The sequence below is a fragment of the Octodon degus genome, unplaced genomic scaffold, assembly GCF_000260255.1.
Source record: "Octodon degus isolate 3935 unplaced genomic scaffold, OctDeg1.0 scaffold00038, whole genome shotgun sequence".
Classification (NCBI taxonomy): Eukaryota; Metazoa; Chordata; class Mammalia; order Rodentia; family Octodontidae; genus Octodon; species Octodon degus.
The window spans coordinates 1059639-1078933 of NW_004524614.1; the positions used below are offsets into that span (position 1 = coordinate 1059639).

Sequence of the window (19295 nt, forward strand, 5' to 3'; positions counted from 1 at the left end):
TGCTAAAACACCTTAGAAGCAAGCAATGGCTCACACCCTCTACGAACAAATCTGTCCTCTGCTAAGCTCGCTACACAAGACACAATTATAAGTAATATAATTAATACTCTTAATAAGAGTATTAATGCTCATAATACAGCATTTGCATGTAATTCACTGAATCCCATTATTGAAGCTTTTCTCCTTCATTTCTTTTAAAATTACTTTTACCTATCACTGCTTTTCATAACAACAGCAATCCTCAGTGAAGAAAATCAGTATTTTAAATTTAAAATTACTTAAAGCAACAGAGCCAGGGAGAGCGCTACAGTGACATTCCAGGATTCTGTGCAGTGCACCTAAGTCCTTCCAAATCCCTTCACTCCGCCCGCGCAGTGAGTGTGCACGCTAGTGAGCAAGCGACGGAAGCAGCCACTTACCAGGTGAGTCACATACCAACCACTTGCGGCAGTGAGCGCCAGACTTAAAGAAAAGTCAACTAAGAAAGAGGAAAGCTGGACAATCACCGAATATGGACACGTATCAGTATAAAAAGTTAAAGCAGAATTATAATTTGAGACAATGGACAGGATAAGAAAAATTTATGAAGTACTGTAACATACTTTTTAAACATTCTTCATTTATTTTTTTTAACCAAAACAGGTGCTATTTTATTTTAGGTTAAAGAAGCCACATTCGCTCACGTCTGCACTCACCAACTGCGGTAAGCATTAAGGAAACACATATTTATTCACACACACACGCACATATGCACAGAGCCACAAATGCCAATTCCAAATAAAACACGAGAGGGCATAAACTCAAAAGATAGACAACTGAGACTCACTCCTTGGATAGAACAGTCAGCAAGGCCAGACAAGGCACCACAGGACCAGGCTGGATGACCACAAGGTGGGCAACGTGAGATGCAAAGCCACAGACATGAGCAAGTGTCAGGCGTTCCACATAACAAGCCCTTCTCACAGCTTAGAAAATGAGTATTTTTAAAGGATTCTGTGAAATCAAAGGTCTCTTCACTACTTACCGGTGACATGTTGGTACCGAGTTCGTCCCAGCATCGAGTGCATGGCATGGCCCATTTCATGGAACAGATTTTCCATCATCCCAGGAGTTAATAAAGTGGGCGAATTCCTTGAGGAATGGGGAATATTCAGCATAAGAACTACAACTGGGAGTTGATATTCTCCATCTGCCTTTAATCGGCCTCCTCGAATTGTAAAATGGCAGTCCTTCAGGAATCAGAAATACACAAGGAGAAGAAAGTATTATGGAATCTAGAGTAAGAAACTCTTAAGACAAAAAGATTTTGAAATGAGTAAGTTCAAACTATTATTGTTCTACATATTTCAATATATTTTTATTCTATAAAAGTTTTAATTTTTTAAATTAATGCATAGAGCCTGTATGCCTTCATCTGTCCCAACAATAAGCACTGCACCTGATGCTGAACCCGATGCTAGCACAAAGCAATCCCTGCGCTTCGATCCTCACCCTCAAGGTGCTCCCAGGTAAGTGGGAAGGATGACAGCAGTTCTGGGAGCAGGGGCGCCCATGCTTACGCTGCGCCCTCACCACACGTCAGACAATGAGCAGGAGATGTGGTCTATGTCTGCTGTCTTCACCAGCTGGACACAACGGCCCTGACCAAGCCTAAAGCGGGAGTCTGGAGCACCCTGCTCTGGAACAGGAGCCACGCTGAAACGCACACTTACTCCTTCATCACTTGGTCCCCACAACAACCCCATGAAGCGGTATCTTCCTCTCCAGATGAGAAACACTGATACCAAATTTTAGAAATGTCAAGTGCCGCGTCCCAAGATGCTCAACCAGAACCACTGCATCTAGAATCCAAACCTGGACACCCGCTCTAAGCTGGGGCTGCTGATCACTAAGCTGAAGCCTGTCACCATTCAGGCAAAGAGAAAGAGCATGGGACTCGGAGCCCTGCTCACATGCACACTGCCCCTGCCCTCTGACACCTGCTACCATGTCATCTGGAAAGCACTGCCTCTCACCTCCTTTCTAGACTACAGAGTACTATCTTGCCACACTGCTGATGGCTGACACAGTTCCTAAACTATTGCCTGTTAAAATCTGTGGAAACTGCGATTTATATTCAAATATAAGGTACATTTGTGTTATAACTGATCACCCAAACCCCAGACATTGCCCATCCAGTTGCATGAAACTGCTGAAGCTGATCAACAAAGCTGGAGTACTGCTAAAGGAATGGACATCAACCCTTGTCTTCACCTAAGGAGTTACAGTTTCCTAAGGCTTGGTAGTTTCCATATGGACATATCTTGTGCCAACATTAACCTAGATTTGCTGCCAAGAGCAGAAAGGTATTAAGAGCCTGGATTCTAGCCAGAACGCCTGGGTTTCAATCCCAATGCTTCTGCCTGTATGTTTCTGGGCAAGTACATAAACTATCTGGTTGTAGTTCCTTTACTTCATTTTTGAGAGCCTGGTTTAGAATTTATGTCACTTCTGTTTACTATTTTTAAATTTTATCCTATTTTTGAGCTTACAGATTAAAAAACTATTATTAGTGCCTTTTAACTACTATGGAACTGTAAAAATTATACATAAAGTTCACATTAGTACAAATAAACTGATGACTTCTGGATAGACTACTTTACAAAGAAAAGTTTACCTGATGTGGTTTTTCTGCTCGCTGGAAAAAATCACAGTAAATGTGCCCCAACAATCCTTCAGTCTCATGAACAACAGCCTAGAAAACACGTTGAAATTTAGTGGTGAATGAGCCTATCAGAAACTCTAAATCTGAGCAAACATCCCTCACGCAAGAACAGTCCACACGCATAACCACAATATAGACACTTGATTTCTTTTCTATTTCCAACACTGTCTGAGGACAGACTCTCTCCACTTTCCCCTTGCCCCACCTCTCCAGTAGTTTGGGTTTGGGATTTCCATGTCTAGGAGAGAAGATCCTCTTCATGGCCCTGCCTGATCCCCTCTTCCTAGACCAAAGCTCTGCACAGGGGAATGCTCACAAGCCTGCCACAGCTGAGAGACACGCTCGTGAGACAGCATCAGAGGCAAGGCTACTTGCTTCATACCATGCGCACAGTAAATCTTAAACTCAAACAATCGAATGCAGCTCTTAGTGTTAGCTGGAAACCAATTACACATACTCACTTCCACAAATTATAAAAGAGCCACAGTTTCAAGGAGATTGTACATCCACTGGTCTCCATCTAGCTTTGCACTTTAAAGTTTTCCCTAAGTATATATTCATACAAAAACCATCTACACATTGTCTGCTAGGTGCCAGGACTCACTCCCAGCTCCTGGGAAACAGCAGTGAGCTCCCGGGGGAAGCCCACTTCCTATAGGAGTGAGAGCTCGCCCTCACTGGCACTCTGCCCTTTCAACTTGCTGCTACTAGATTTGCTTTTCATTGCAGCTCCGCACTGTCTCGGTGGCCCTCATTTTGGGAAGTTGGTGATCCACAAGAAACTTAAGAGGTGACCATGGTGAAGAAACTGCTCCACCCTGACTCTTCAGCCCTCCCTGTACTCATTTCTCGCTCGCACAGGTTGCCCGAGGACAGTGAGAGGACAGCGACAGCTTCCAGCTCTTCAGAGTAAAGTGCAACGAGCCCAGCAAAGGTGGACGATGCAACAGCACAAAGCCTCAGGGCAACTGTGTGGGTCACGAGAGCCCCAGAATCTTCTGCAGAGAAATGATATTTGCACTGAAATAAAAAGGTGCCTTAGAGACTTGGGCAGACTGTGTCCCAAAATTTTAAAAAATAAATGCAAAATTTAAAGGAAAAAAAAAAAAAGATAGCAACAGAGTTTGGAAGCAAGCCCAAAGAAACACTTGGTACTACAGGCTTATAAGAAGTAATGCCAAATTTTCCTATAACCAGAATTCAAGAACACAGAAGGGTGCACATACGAACACGCAGCCTAACTCATCCCTGAAAACCATCTTGGACAGCTATCTCACAGGTTACTGTACGCTCAGATCCTTTTTACACGTGTCCTAACTCAGAAGTGGCCCTCGTGATTGTTTTTACAAGAGAGAAACACGGTGGGTACTCTCCATCAGGGCGACGCTAACACAGAGATGGAACTGCACTGACTCAGTTGCTGAGCCGGCCAGGCGGAGGGGGAAGCCTACCAGCTTTCGGACGTCTTCGCACCACACCTCGCCTTTAGCAGGCTGCTCCGCATACAGGGAAACACCAAGCAGCTTATTAAACAGGATGTTCAGGCCTTCCATGCACGCTCCGAGGGAGAAAAACGGGCAGTATAAGCTGGGCTCAATGTTATACCTGCGAGAAGAAGGAAGAGTTCAACAGCACTGTTATTCACTGTCTGAATGCATATGTAGGTAACCCTTTATTTTATATTCATGGTCACATGAGCTAAAAAAAGATCCAAAACATACAGACATACAATTGGTCCTCCATATTCTCAGGTTTCACATTCAAGATTTGAAACCACTTCAAGAGCAATATTTAGGAAAACAAACTATAGCTACACTGAACACATACACACTTTTATTCTTGATATCACTCCCTGAACAGTTCAGGATAACAACTATTTGCATAGCATGCTCACTGTATTCATGTTACAAGGAGTAGCCAAATACTAGCCCATTTCATAGGGCCCAAGTATCTTGAATTCTGGTATTTATAAGGGATCCTGGAACCCATCCCTGGCAGAGAGGAAGACGCCATCATGCTTCTATCATTTGAGGGTGTGGAGACACAGGTTTCTTAAGAATAATCCTCTGTAACTAATACTACTAGGAATGCAGTGACTGAGGTAGGTACCTTAGTCCCAGGTCTCGATCTTTTCTCTGGTTTTTTCTTTCACTGGGTTAATCAAGCAGTGCCCATACTACACATACTCTTTCAAACATATTTACATATAAAATATAACCCTCTCCAATTATAATGGAAAGTTTCACTTTATAGCATGTACTACATCCTTTAAAAAGTGTGATTATTGCACATAACTATTATAAACTGAGGCACACTAAGTGATTTTAAAGTTCTCATCTGGTAAAATGGTTGTTTATAGACAACTGTCTGAAATAGAAACAACCTAATTTTAATGTATGTCTTTTACCGTTATAGATCTTAAGAACAACACAGCTCCTAAGCATAACTATTCACCTAAAAATAACTTTTCTATGCCCTCTATCAGTAATGGTGAACCTTTCAGAGTTTCCAATGACAACAAGCAGCCTTTTGTGGCACAACATGTTTGCCACCACCGCCCGATGTCTTTCAACATAAGCCAATGCAGACACAAAATATGTGATTTGAATGTTCACTGAGTCATTAAGTCAGGCCAAAATTTATAACCACCACCAAAAATAATGCTCTAGAATAACTGTGGATACTCATTACATTTCCATTCTTTGTGTTTACTTGTTACTAAATCAATGATTGGATTTTTGAGTGAACATAAATTGCACAAGATCCTAGAAAACTATCAAAATTCAGCGTAATTACTGGTCCACTTTTTCACAGAAACACAATGTTCGTGCTGCAGGAGGCTGTGGAGCCACCCGGGGAGCAGATGCAGTAGGCAGAGCCAGGAGCACACGCTGTGCCTCCAGAGGAAAAGGGGGAAGGCAAAGGAGAAAGCAGAGCCATTAGGGAACAGCTAGACAGTGTACTGCGGGGACAGGAGAGACACTAAATGGTGAAAAAGGACCAGCCGCCATCAAGAAATCAAGCAAGAACGGATGCCGGCAGGCGTTGGGGAAAGGCACGGCCTGCAGTACTGCCACAGTGTAAACCAGTAAGATCACTCTGGAGGGGCTGGCGAGATGGCTCAGTGATCTAAAGCACCTACTTAGAACAAGCTTAGCAAAGCACAGGGACCGCGGTTCAATCCCCCAGCACCACATGCCAGCCAGCCCCACCCCCTGGTGGGCTGAGCTGGCCACACACACACACACACACACACACACACTAAATAAATAAATGAAAAAAAAAAAAGATCACTCTGGAAATTGGTGGGGCCACCTGTCAACAACTCAAACTAGAAATTCCACGTGACCCAGCTACTGTCCTCCTGGGGATCATCCGGCATCACACCACAGAGACACATGCACACCACGTTTGCAGCAACACCACTCTCACTGAACTTCAGTGATGTTTGTTGTAGCACCCCCTTTTCAATCTCTTGGGTCTTTTCTCCTCTTCTGATTAGTTTGGCTTTATCAATCTGTTTATCTTTTCAAAGAGCAAATCCTTTGTTTTACTGCTCCTGTGTATTATTCTTTTAGTCTACCTCATTAATAGACATTATCTATTAATATTATCTATTATCTGTTCTTATTTCTTTTCATTCTGTTGGGTTTGGGTTTTCTTGTTTTTCTATAACCAAGAGGTGCAGCATGATTTGTTTTTTTTTTTTTAATCTCAGATTGATTGATTGCTTGCCTGATTGATTTCTTTCCTTTCTTTCTTTCTTTGGTAGAGGGTCTTGCTACACAGCTCAGACTCAGTGATCCTCCTATCCCTGGCCTTATATTTTTTTTCTTTGTATTTAGTACCGGGTCTATAGGGTCTCACTACACAGATCAGACTCCTAGTGATCCTCCTGTTTTCAGCCTCCCAAGTGCAGAGATTACAGGCGTGCGCCACCACACCAGGACTTATTTGCTGTCTCAGCACACCCCAGGTACAGAGCTGGTACAGCATGTGGGACAGGGATCAAACTCTGGTCCCTGCACTTGCCGAAGCAGGTATTTACTTCATTGAGCTATCTCGCTGCCCCCCCTTTTTTTAAGGTAGACAGAACCATAAACTCCCCACTTACAACTGCCTTTGCTGTATCACAGAGTTTCTGCTATGTTATATTTCCATTTGATTATAGGAATTTTTCAATTTTAACCTTTCTCATTCTTAAGGGATGCTTATTCAAAATAATAACATAACATTAAGTGATTATATTTTAAAGATAAGTGAGATAAAAGTCAGCAACTTACTAAGGGTCTTCTACTATCCAAGTAGTAGTACTGTATTATGTGAAAGTATACTCAGAGACCCAGGTACAGTCCTTTATGCCTGGCTGGTCAAAGGCAGAACAGCCCTGCAGTCTGGTCTATTACGCTCAAAGTTTACATCTCTAACGAGATGTGGTGCTGCAGAAGTAACAGGTCACGGCCTCACACGCCTTGGGAGCCCTGGATGCTGTGACTATGGCCAACTGGACAGACCCAGGATGTAGCCGCTCCTCCTGCCTCACTGGGCACAGCAAACTCTGCTGAGAAGAGGCAGCTCCAACATCTTGGTCCCAACCTCATTTCTGTAGATACTCCATATTAAGAACCTTTCCCCTACCATAGAAATCCAAACCATGGGAAAGCACAGCAGACAGCACATCATCTGTTTCAGAAAACAAAGCAAAGCAAACGAACAACATGCCAATGTATTTTAAGGATTTAATTACAATGCCACCCCTGACATCATCACAGCCAACTCTAGTCTCCACCTCCATGGGGCCCTGTTACTCCGGTTGATCTCAAAAATTCCTGGACTCAAGTGATCCTCCAGCCTCAGCCCCACCCCAACCCCAACAGTCCCCACGCCCCCCACCCCCAATGGCTAGGAATAAAGGCATGGGCTATTATGGGCTCTTCCAAAGTTTTCTAAGAGAATTTTATTATTTTTTGCAAAGAATTCCACTGATTTGGTTCCACAAATAAGGAATTTTGACTTTTGGAAGAAAACTATTATTTACTACAGTTACAGAATGTATCACTGTTCTAGTTAAAAATATGCTACATGTAAATTTAGAAATTTCTAATTTTCAAAACACAAAAAAATATTATAATCAATATAGAGCTGATGACAATAGTGCATTACAGCTAGTTAGGAGAGTTCAAAAAGAAATTACTTAACTTAAAAAAATTTAAAACACAGAAAATCCAACGTAACCAGCATAGTAAAATGCTACTAAAATGATCAGATCACTTTTATTACGCAAAACAGAAATGAAGTTTGGAGCTAGAGCTCAGTAATTTTCCCTAGCACCAAAAAACAAAAGCAAACAACAGAATTTAGCAATACATCAAAATTCTCACTAGGAACATTAATTATGATTGGAGTACAAAAATATCAATGAAGAAATTCTTCAACTGAAGAATTCTTCATTTAGATTCTAAGCAATAACGTATGCTTCTCTGAAGCACACTTTTTTTTTTTTTTTTTTTTTATTTTAAGGAAGGGTCTACAGGGTGTTCACGGTCTCACTACCAGATTAGACTGATAGTAATCTGCCTGTTTACAGCCTCCCAAGAGCTGGGATGACAAGAGGCGCCACCTCGCCCAGTCTCAATTGCCATGTCAGCGTACCCCAGGGGTGGGGCCAGCACCGCAGGCTGGGGGATACGAACCCCTGACCCCTGCACCTGCTTGCAGGTGCTTTAATCCACTGAGTTATTTGGCCAGCCCTCTGAAGCACACTCTAAACCAGACTTACATTTCAATCTCAATGCACAGGAATTAAATAAAGAACTTGGACATTACTTCCAGAAACCTTGGCCCTGAACTCTGTGAAAACACAGAACACAACTGAGAGCAGTCGGTGGGTCCCACGTGAAGTTGCACGTAACCACAGCCTGGGCCTCACCCTCTTGGCTAAGTGATCAGGGGCGAGACAACACCACAGCAACAGGCCCACCAGAGGCGGCGAGCGGGCCAGGGGAAACCGCCCTCTTGGAAAGAACATAGCACACAGCGATACGGTCCGAGAAATGATCTTTAACTTCATCAAAAGTAAAAGAAACCAAATGTTTGTGGCATCAGGAAGGGCTGAGTATGATTACAATGCTATCGCTGAATGAGATCTTGAACTGTTTTGTCAGAATGCCAGATGGTGAAACACTACTTTGGCCAGTTAAATAAAGGTAAAGAAGCAGTGAAAGATACTGGAATGTGTTGGCTCTTCAGTAATTACACAGTACTAAAAATGAGAAGACACATCCCTCCTCCACACCATAAAGAATTCCCCGTGGCTCATGTAGTTGTACCAGGACTTCTACAGCTAGCAGCAAGAACACTGCTCTAGCCAAACGTCCTTATGAGCAGAAGTGATTTTCCTTAATGGTGAACTGGCTGCAGAGGTCAGTGGAAATTATGATTAACAGAAATCAAGACTAGACAAAGTGCAATTCTATCACCATCCTGGACAAGCAGGAAAGTGAGGCCGCAGCAGGCTTGAACGCAGAGAACAGACAATAAAAAGAAGTGGTACCAGGTAACGAAGCCTGACCAGAGAGGCTGAAGCCAACTCTTCTTCGAAACCATCCGTCATTCAGCTTGCTGTAGGGAGAATGGTACAGTAGATACTGAAGTGCTGGGACACACTGTTCAGGTGCACTTTCGCCAGAGAAGCAAAACCCTCATAAGAAGGAACAAGTGGTAGCCCTGACTAGGAATTCAGGCAGAATTGTTCCAACCCAAGATCCCTGGGGGAGAAGATGAAGACTGCCAGCGCTCCTAGGCGAGCACAGGGGGCTGCTGTAGCTCTTCCCAGCAGCCCACTCAGTCTCCCAGCACAGCGGGCTGCTGTAGCTCTTCCCAGCAGCCCACTCAGTCTCCCAGCACAGCGGGGGCTTTGATCTTTGTGCTCTCCCTCTTTTCTATTTACTCAGCCCAAGCTTGCCCTGCAGAGCCTGTTTCTCTCCCATTCTTTGCTTTTGCTTTCTCCAATAAGCTTTGCCACTGCTTTTTGTTCATTTTATTCAACCCTTTGTCTGTTGGGAGACCAGAAGAACCAGGAATTCAACTCTAGAAGGAGAGGTGAGTAACCCCAAGCCGAGTGATGTTTAGACGGCAAGTCATTTTTTATAAGCAAGCTACTCGATAACGGGGCTTCACACTGACCTACATTCCTAGTCCTCTTCATTTTTTAAGACAGGGTCTAAGTAACTAGTTGCACAGGCTATGACTGAACTCATGTTCTTCCTGCCTTAGATTCCCAGAGTGCCGAGATTACAAGGGTGTCGCTCCAAGAACACTGCCTTATTTTCCTTTTCCTGTTCACCAGTAGTCATCCCACCTTTTCTTTTTTTCTTCTTTCTCTCCACCCTCACCAGTAACACATGAATTCTTTTATTACACATTTAAAATGTATTTTTTCCTTTTAGTTTTAAATATGTTTTACCCTTAAAACTAGTTGGATACCATGCATGGTAGCACATGCCTGTAATCCAAGCACTCAGAAGGCTGAAGCAGGATTAGCATGAGTCCAAGGCCAGCCCAAATGACACAGTGAGACAAGCACAGGGACCAGGGTTTGATCCCCAGTCCCATATGCCATGCTGAGCTGGAGACCGTTGGGAGGTTGTAAATAGGAGAATCACTACAAGTCCAAGATGCATAGTGAGACCCTGTACCAAATAGATTTAAAAAAAAAAAAAAAAAGACAGTGAGACACTGCCTTTAAAAAACAAAAAGTTAGAAAACAAGAGCAAACAGAAAAAGAAGTACCTATGCCACTCTCAGACTCTGCCCACATCATGGGAGCTCCTGACTCAGAATTGGAATCAACTTGCAGGAAGGCAACTAATGGTTCTCAGTACAACTAGGTCCCATAAAGCAGGTGTTTTGCATTTCCTTGAATAATCTCCTAAAAGACTGAGTTAAAAAATCAAGCTATTAAAAAGTTTTGGTGTAATTGGCCAACAATTTTGGCATGACTAAAATGAAAACACAATGAATCAATGAAATTCCTAAGTTCAGAGTGACACTTTCTATAGAGAGAGCCAAAAAATAATCACTGGACATCATTTCTTGAAACTATTGAATCTTTATTTCGAAAACTGGCAGTTTAAAATAAGTATTCATGTCAAGACTACCAAAGGGTGTTAAAGCCATTAGATTAACTACTGATGAGGCACTAGGTGCCAACACCACCACTCAAATTACTTCCTGGTTAGGAGAAAAATACCCAAGTAGATTTCGCAGATCAGGCTGGCTTCACTCCATCTTAAGAGTCAACCTTTGCACCGCCAAGAGAGGGGAAGGCTGGTGTCTGATATTTTTATTTTATGTGTTTTGATATGAAGAAATACCTATTGTCACTCATGATTGTCCTTGGCCAAAATGGAACATATTTAATATCAAGTCTTTGGATATAGCATCCAGCTTACAGGCATGGCACCAAAAAGAACCATTGAAATGCATCACTGGAAAGCAACCAGAGGAAAAAAAGAAAGAAAGAAAGAAAGAAAGCAGATAAATCCCAAAGGTCCTTGAGGACAAACGACATGGTCTCTTCAATCACAGCTCCTGGGGTCATCAGGTGTGGGGAACTGAGTTAGAGTATACAATTGCACATACCAAACAAAAGTTCTTCTGTGAGAGCCCAGTGATTTCTATAATTTAAAATCCAGGTCCTCTGCCACTCTTGCTCCGGGGTCTCCGCGCCAGAGACAAGGCAGCGCTTTCCCGCCAGCACCCACCTCGCCCTCGCTCGCTCGCCTCTGCTCCCGGAGCCGATCGCACGGCCCACCGTCACTCTCCCTCCGCCAGTATGTCCTCCAGGTCCATGTCCTCGTCCTCCTACCGCAGGATGTTCGGCAGCTCCGGCACCGCCAGCCGGCCGAGCTCTAGCCGGAGCTACATGACCACCTCCACCCGCAGCTACAGCCTGGGCAGCGCACTGTGCCCCAGCACGAGCCGCAGCCTCTATGCCTCGTCCCCCGATGGCGTCTATGTCACTCGCTCTTCTGCCATGCACCTGCAGAGCAGCGTGCCAGGGGTGCGGCTGCTGCAGGACTCGGTGGACTTCTCGCTGGCCGACGCCATCAACACCGAGTTCAAGAACACCCGCACCAACGAGAAGGTGGAGCTGCAAGAGCTGAACGACCGATTCGCCAACTACATCGACAAGGTGCACTTCCTGGAGCAACAGAACAAGATCCTGCTGGCCGAGCTCGAAACAGCTCAAGGGCCAGGGCAAGTCACGCCTGGGGGACCTCTACGAGGAGGAGATGCGAGAGCTGCGCCAGCAGGTGGACCAGCTCACCAACGACAAAGTGCGCATGGAGGTGGAGCGCGACAACCTGACCGAGGACATCATGCGCCTCCGGGAGAAACTGCAGGAAGAGATGATGCAGAGAGAGGAAGCAGAAGGCACCCTGCAGTCTTTCAGACAGGACGTAGACAATGCATGTCTGTCACGTCTTGACCTTGAATGTAAGGTGGAATCCTTGCAGGAAGAGATTGCCTTTTTGAAGAAACTGCATGATGAGGAGATCCAGGAGCTACAAGCACAGATTCATGAACAGCATGTCCAGATTGACATGGATGTTTCGAAGTCTGACCTCACGGCTGCCCTGCGTGACATACATCAGCAGTATGAGAGTGTGGCTGCCAAGAACCTCCAGGAGGCGGAGGAATGGTACAAGTCCAAGTTTTCTGACCTCTCTGAGGCTGCTAATCGGAACAATGATGTCCTGCGCCAGGCCAAGCAGGAGTCCAATGAGTACCGGAAACAGGTGCAATCCCTCACCTGTGAAGTGGATGCACTAAGGAATGAACGAGTCCCTGGAACACGAGATGCATGAAATGGAGGAGAACTTTGTTGTCAAAGCTGCTAATTACCAAGACACCACTGGGCGTCTGCAGGATGAGATTCAGAACATGAAGGAAGAGATGGCATGTCACCTTCGTGAATACCAAGACCTGCTCAATGTTAAGATGGCTCTTGACATTGAGATCGCCACCTACAGGAAGCTGCTGGAGGGCGAGGAGAGCAAGAATTCTCTCTGCCTCTTCTAAACTTTTCTTCCCTGAACCTAAGGGAAACTAATCTGGAATCTCTCCCTCTGGTTGACACGCACTCAAAAAGGACACTTCTGATTAAGACAGTTGAAACTAGAGATGGACAGGTTACCAACGAGACTTCTCAGCATCACGATGACCTTGAATAAAAAGTGCACATCCCTCGTGCAGCAGTATATTACCAGCAAGAATAAAAGAGAATTCCGTATCTTAGAGAAACAGCTTTCAAGTGCCTTTCTGCAGTTTTTCAAGAGCGCAAGATAGATTTGGAATAGAAGTAAACTCTAGTTCTTAACAAATACTCCTAAAAGAGTTAGAAAAAAGTTTACAACATAATCTAGTTTACAAAGAAGTCTTGTGCTAGAATACTTTTTAAGAAGTATTATTGAATACCATTAAAACTGCTTTTTTCCAGCAAGTATCTGACCAACTTGTTTCTGCTTCAATAAATCTTTGGAAAAACTCCAAAAATAAATAAATAAATTAAATAAAATAAAATCCAAACATCCTTATTTCACTATGTGAGTGCTCTTGAGACTTTGAGACTATATCTTAACAAGGAAAATACAACACTGACCTCCTCTTCCCAATGACATTGTAATGTGAGAAAACATGAAAGCAAATGAAATATGATTCATTAATAGAAGAAAAAAAGACAATGTTCTGAAAACATTAAAAATAAAACTCAATACTAGAAGGATTAATCAAATGTAAAATAATGACCTCTGGGATGGACGTGGGGTGGATGGTAACATTTCTTAATTGACAATTATTGAACATTGTTTTAACTTTTTGTACCATGTAAATGTACTATCTTTTCAAAAATGAACTTTAATTTCAAACAAAATCACTTCACTTCATAACTTTCACAGATGAAGGAACAGATTTCCCTCTTCTGTGGAGCATCTAATACTAAAACTCGGAGGAAAAATGAGCTGCTTAAGGCTTCCCGACAACTTGTCAGCCCACTACTCTCCCAGATCAATCTTCAGCAGTTTTAAGACATGTTCATTTATCTTCCCACTTCTAAGTAGGCTCTTTTCTTCTTTAGGCAGATGTTTAAGAGCCTGAAGTAAATCTGAAGTATTTAACATTAAAGCAAAAAGGTACCTGGGGTTAGCTTGAAGAAAAGCTTAAATCAAGGAAAGCCCCTTCTATTTTTCATCTGTGTCAAATCACACATTTAAGTCTTAACTTGAAAGTCGATGAATTCAACAAGGGTTTATAAATCTTTGCTTTGTACTATTCTTCTAACCTCAAAGCCAAACTATTATATTTTCCTTCCTTAATCATCCATTACTTCTGTTTCTCTGCCCACTTGTGTCAATCAAGATTATTAAAATCTCAAACCCAAACTCAACCATACTTTTGGTAAGCTACACAAAAGAGAGGTTTAAGCCCCCAATTCATACAATCTCTTCTGAGGCTCTTCTGCCCCCTTTTCCCTAATTCCTTTACTGAGTTAAGCCAAATAACTGAACTAATATTGGAATTTTAACTAATATAAGCTAACACCTATGTAGTTATGAGGCAGGTCATCCTGTGCTCCAGGATAGCTGGGCACTTCAGAGCTAAGAAAAAGGGTAGAGGGGGCCTGGCCCTAGCTCAGTCCTTTAAGTGGCTGCTTCCACAAAGCTGTCAGCCTCAGGTTCCTGGAGTTCGAACCTCACAACTCTCTGGCCAAAAGTGCCCTGAAGGCATTCGAGGAAGAAAAAAAAAAACCCTTATTCCAAAAAGGGTAGAGGTTCTGAGAACAGACCACACTGCTTTCAGAAAGGCTGATATATGAAGAACACCATTCAAACAATTATGACGCTCTCACTCCAAAACACTTATCATAGGATTAAGTCCTTCTGTTTCATTTTGCTATACCAGAGATTGAACTGACATTTCACACTGAGCTTTACTCCCAGCCCTTTTAAAATTGTTTTAAGACAGGATCTTGCTATTGCTTCACTGCCCAGGCCAGGCTCAAACTTGGTATCCTCCTGCCTCAGCCTTCAAAGTGCTGTGATAATAGGCATGCACCACCATGTCCAGCTGGACTGCTTTTCCACAGTGCTTTCGAAGCACTGGTTGAGACAACAGGCTTGAATAAAGGCCATCAATACATTTTTCCTAAAGCCCCAAGTGAACCTCTGCAGAGACTCACAAGGAGCACAAGACCCTTCTGAAACAGTGGTGGGTCCTCCCAGGACACAGTGTTAGCGTGTAGAGGTAAGAGCTGCCCCAGGCTAGCACAGACGTGCAGGTGCTACAAACTGAGCAGACTGCCCAGGAAGGAAGACAGCCTGGGAGCCCAGCCCTGAATGCCCGCCAGCATGGGTTCTCACCAACAGGAGACAAAGGTGCTGGCCAAGCAAACAGATGTGGAGCCTGGCTGCAGGGAAAGGAGGGAGAAAGTGTGGGCAATGCATCAAAACAGCAGGCCAGCATGCCGCAGGGGCTGCCCATCTGTGGGCATTCTTCCAGGGGCATAGACAACTCTCCTGCAAAACACTCATCTTTTAAAAGGTTTTACAGAATCAATGTTTCAGGCAACATTGTAGGATGTTTGCTTATCAGAGAAATGTAAGCATGCATGTATTTACTGGTTTTTGGTTTGTTTGGTTTTTTTAAAATATTCTTGGTACAGAGTCTCACTGTGCAGCTCACTCATAGCGATCCCAGTGTTTCAGCCTCGCCAGAGCTGGGATTACAGGCATGCCCCACCATGCCTGGTCTTGGTGGCTGGCTCGGCATGCCTGGGGCAAGGCAGCATAGCATGTGATATCAGGAATCAAACCTGAGTCCTTGTGCTCGCCTAGGCAGCCGCTTAGATCACTGGGCTACCTCCCTGACCCATACTTACTGGTTAAGAAGAACAGGTTATGAAGAGTTCCTTTATTACCTTGTCCAAACAGCTCAATGTTATTTTGCAGGCAGCCAGGACCGCTGCACCTTGCAGAGGAAAGTACCCAACAGCAGGGAGCCATCCTGCAGGCCAGAGGCGGGGCACCTCTGGGCACCCTGGCAAGCTGGATTTCTCCCTCTCAGAACTCATTGCTCACGGTCACCAGAGGTTCCCTAAGGGCATTCTGCAACTCGTATGCTTATTTAGTACATTCTGGATGTTTTGGATGAGTCTTTTCACTAAAGAATTGGTCTCTTCTTCAAAAGATTTGAGAGAGCATTTAAAACATACCTCAGAGTGGACTCTTTCTAGAAGACAGTCCACAGATGGGCAGTGTCATACGAGAACGTTATGTGACTAACAGTGCAACCATGATCTCCTTCGGCCCTGACCGACAAAGTAAGTCCAAAGACAGCACATTATAGGTCATCCTGCCACAGTGCTGGGAGGCTGACAGCGACCTGCCACATATCATGTAGCTCATCAGTGATGGCTCCAGGGCTTGTCAGGCCCTCCAGATGACTGCAGGGTGTGCCTCCAGCCACACTGCCAGCTGCCTCAGGAATTTCTACTCTTTCCACGGTGGATGTGGGCAGAAAGACACTAGTTGTGGCCTGCAGAAAACTCGAAGGGATCTTGAAGTACTGACTCCAGAGCCAAGCCCACAAACAAAGATTTTCCCATGCTGTCTTTTCAGTAGCTATGGAGGAGAAAGAACCGCTAGGCTTTAATTGAATTTTTGCTTAAGATCACATCAAACTTCTCAGGGATCTCAAATAGCTAAGTAATGCATATTCTTTAAACTCTTATGGATTATAATCACTAAACCTTTCCAAATCTTAGATATTCTTATCTAAAATTTCACAGACCACCACTGGTGCAGGCTATATTAATACAGTACAGTTAAATGATAAAAGCATCACTTTAAGGCAAAGGTATTCATTAAAATAATCAGGGTTGAGAGACAGAATGCAGAAAGAATACCACACACATTCACAGTTGCACAAGATAGAAAGCCAAGTACATCCACTGTGCATTACTTCTAAAGGCAAAGGGTAGACCAAATATTTTATCTAACCACGGATAGCATTAATAAGCAACTTTTAGTATTTCTTTATGGCATAACTTCTGCTTTCAGTGGTGCTGAGGGACGGACCCCACCGCCAGTGCACGTGAGGTGCGTGCTCAGTCAACTACACCCCAGCCTCTTTATGCTAAACCTCTCACAGGGCAAGCAAAAGGCCCAATCTTTCTTTGAAAGAATTTTAAAAAACAAATTAGACTGCTTTCAACTCTAAAGGAATGGGAATATAAGTTAGCATAACCCAACAAAGAAATCAATATGGAGAGCCATCAAAAAACAAAGTAGAAATTCCCTTTGCCTCAGCTAGTCCCTTCCAGGTATCTTCCCAAATGCATTTAAGACACAGTATTACGACAACACATGCATATCCATCGGGGGTTTTTTTGTCGTTGTTGTTTGGGTTTTTTGGTAGAACGGGATGAACTCATGCCCTTGCATTTGCCAGAACATATCCATGTTTATAGCAGCACAATTCATAACAGCTAAATAAAAGAAAATACGGTGATGACACTAAAGGATTACTCCTCTGCCACAAAAAAGAACCAACTTCAGTAATCTGAAGGACAACGGATGCACCTTGAGGCCGTAATGTTAAATGAAGCAAATCAGACACACAAGCTTAAATAGCGCATGGCTTCTCATATGAGAAACCCAAATACAAACAAAGAGCAAAATAAAAGACAACAGGCAGTAAGGAGAGAGTTTGTGCCAATGGAAAGAAGACCAAGAGACAGAGGGAGGTGGGCAGAAAGGGAGGGAAAAGGGGTAACAAAGAACTAAGAAGTGCTACGTACATGCACCGACTCCACACAAGGAACATTACGTACTGCAATCATCGACTGATATAACTAATAACTGGGGAAGAAAGGAGCAGGATATTTGTGACCATGAGAACCTGAATTTAGGATACATGTGCAAAAATCAGTAGCTGATCAAATACTATTACCTAAGGGGTAGGACACCATCACGCTTTGCAAGTGAGATTGACTTGGGGAACAGTAACAGACAGAGGCCAAAGAGAGGAAAATAAATGAATATTAAGTGGCCAAGCTCTTCAACACATTCTCTAAGGACATTTCATTCTACTGGTGCAGAAAGGACATATAAATTTATAGTTTCATGCTTTTACAACAAATGACAAAAAATGAAGTCTGATTTTGGAGAGGAACCTTTACTTGATACTTTAATGTATCCTTTACTTGATACTCCAATGGTGCATTGTAACAAAACATTTTAAAGCTTAAAACCAATCAAATAACCAAGAAAAACTTTTTAAAAACCAAATCAATCATAACTCTCTTACACTATATATCTTAAATTAGTTACACGAAGAAAATATTAATCAGTGAGTAAAGAGTAAGATTCTGAGATTTTTAAAAAATTCTATTGGGTATGTAAAATTAGTAGGGATATAAACTTTTTTTTTTTTTTTTTTTTAACAAGGCTGCCTTTTTAATCACAATCAAATCACCTTCTGCAGTCCACGAGGACCCCTGAGCCCAGCCAGCAACCAGGGCAGGAAGTGCAACCAAGCTGAGGATGGGATTGGAGAGGGGCCGAAGGCTTCTCACCCTCCTTGCTGCTGGCCCTGAGCCTGAGGAGCCCAGAGCACCGTCTCCTCTGAGGTCAGCCCAGCCTCCAGCTGCCCTGGGAAAGGGGTGGCAGGGGGAGTGGGGAGCTGGAGGTGGGGACTGCATCACACACACATGCAGACTTTCCCAGTGTTTGATTTTGCTTGTTCTCCTCCTTTCCTAAAATGATCAGATAGTTGTGTGAAGCCACTGCCAAGCCAAGGGTGAAGAGGAAAGTGGTGCCAGGCCATGGCCCTCTGCTCCTCAGGAGTCTTGGGTCCATCCTACTTCTGTATCTGAAAGAGGAAGAGCCGCAGGTTGATGTTCTTGGCAGCTAGCAGCTTGTTGCACTCCACAGAGTCGATGATGGGCAGGGGCACATAGTCTGTCTCATTGCTCTCATTGGTGAAGACAAAGTGGTAGATAACAGGACTGATCCTCACATCATCGTATGGGCCCTCAAGCAGCAGGAAGGAGCATTCCAGGGGCGCTGTGACTTTACTCTTGAGGAGGAGCTGGAAGGAAAGCGTACGCTTGCACGACAGGTTGGGGTTGCGCTCTGAGTCATTCACACGAGCTTTCAGGACCCATGTCTGGTTCAGCACTGTGAACCGTGGTGTCTCATAGTAGAGGCGCGTGATAAAGTCATCTGTGCGATATGGCCGGAACTGGACTTCCAGATACAGCAAGTTCTACTTGTCACAAGGCAAGTCAAACAGGATTATGGCAAACGGAGGCGCACAAGCTTTGGAGGAACAACTGTGTAGCCGATTTTCTCAAAGCTGAGCAGGCTAAAGATACTGTTGTAGAGCTGCATTTCCTTGCGATGGCTCTGGTCCATTTCATCTAATATCTCCATCAGCTCGTTGCCTGTCTTGGTTGGGTGGGCACATGCAGCCTCATGTACTGTCAGCTCATGGAAAGGGCCATGCCATGGACAGCCAATGCGCTTGT

At 43.9% G+C, this 19295-nt stretch overlaps 1 protein-coding gene and 1 pseudogene across 2 annotated transcripts in view; one reads left to right on the forward strand and one right to left on the reverse strand.

The window, feature by feature from the left end:
- Positions 1–19295, reverse strand: part of Mipep (mitochondrial intermediate peptidase) — a 172895-nt gene that overhangs the window by 115975 nt on the left and 37625 nt on the right. The window contains exons 11-13 of the mRNA XM_004631111.2: positions 4156–4309; positions 2657–2734; positions 1025–1229 (exon numbers count right to left, since the gene is read on the reverse strand). Coding sequence (XP_004631168.1) covers positions 1025–1229; positions 2657–2734; positions 4156–4309 — 437 coding nt within the window. The remainder of the gene's footprint in view (positions 1–1024; positions 1230–2656; positions 2735–4155; positions 4310–19295) is intronic.
- Positions 11407–12989, forward strand: LOC105742150 (annotated as a pseudogene). Its single transcript, XR_001117092.2, has one exon. The product of XR_001117092.2 is annotated as a vimentin-like (transcript).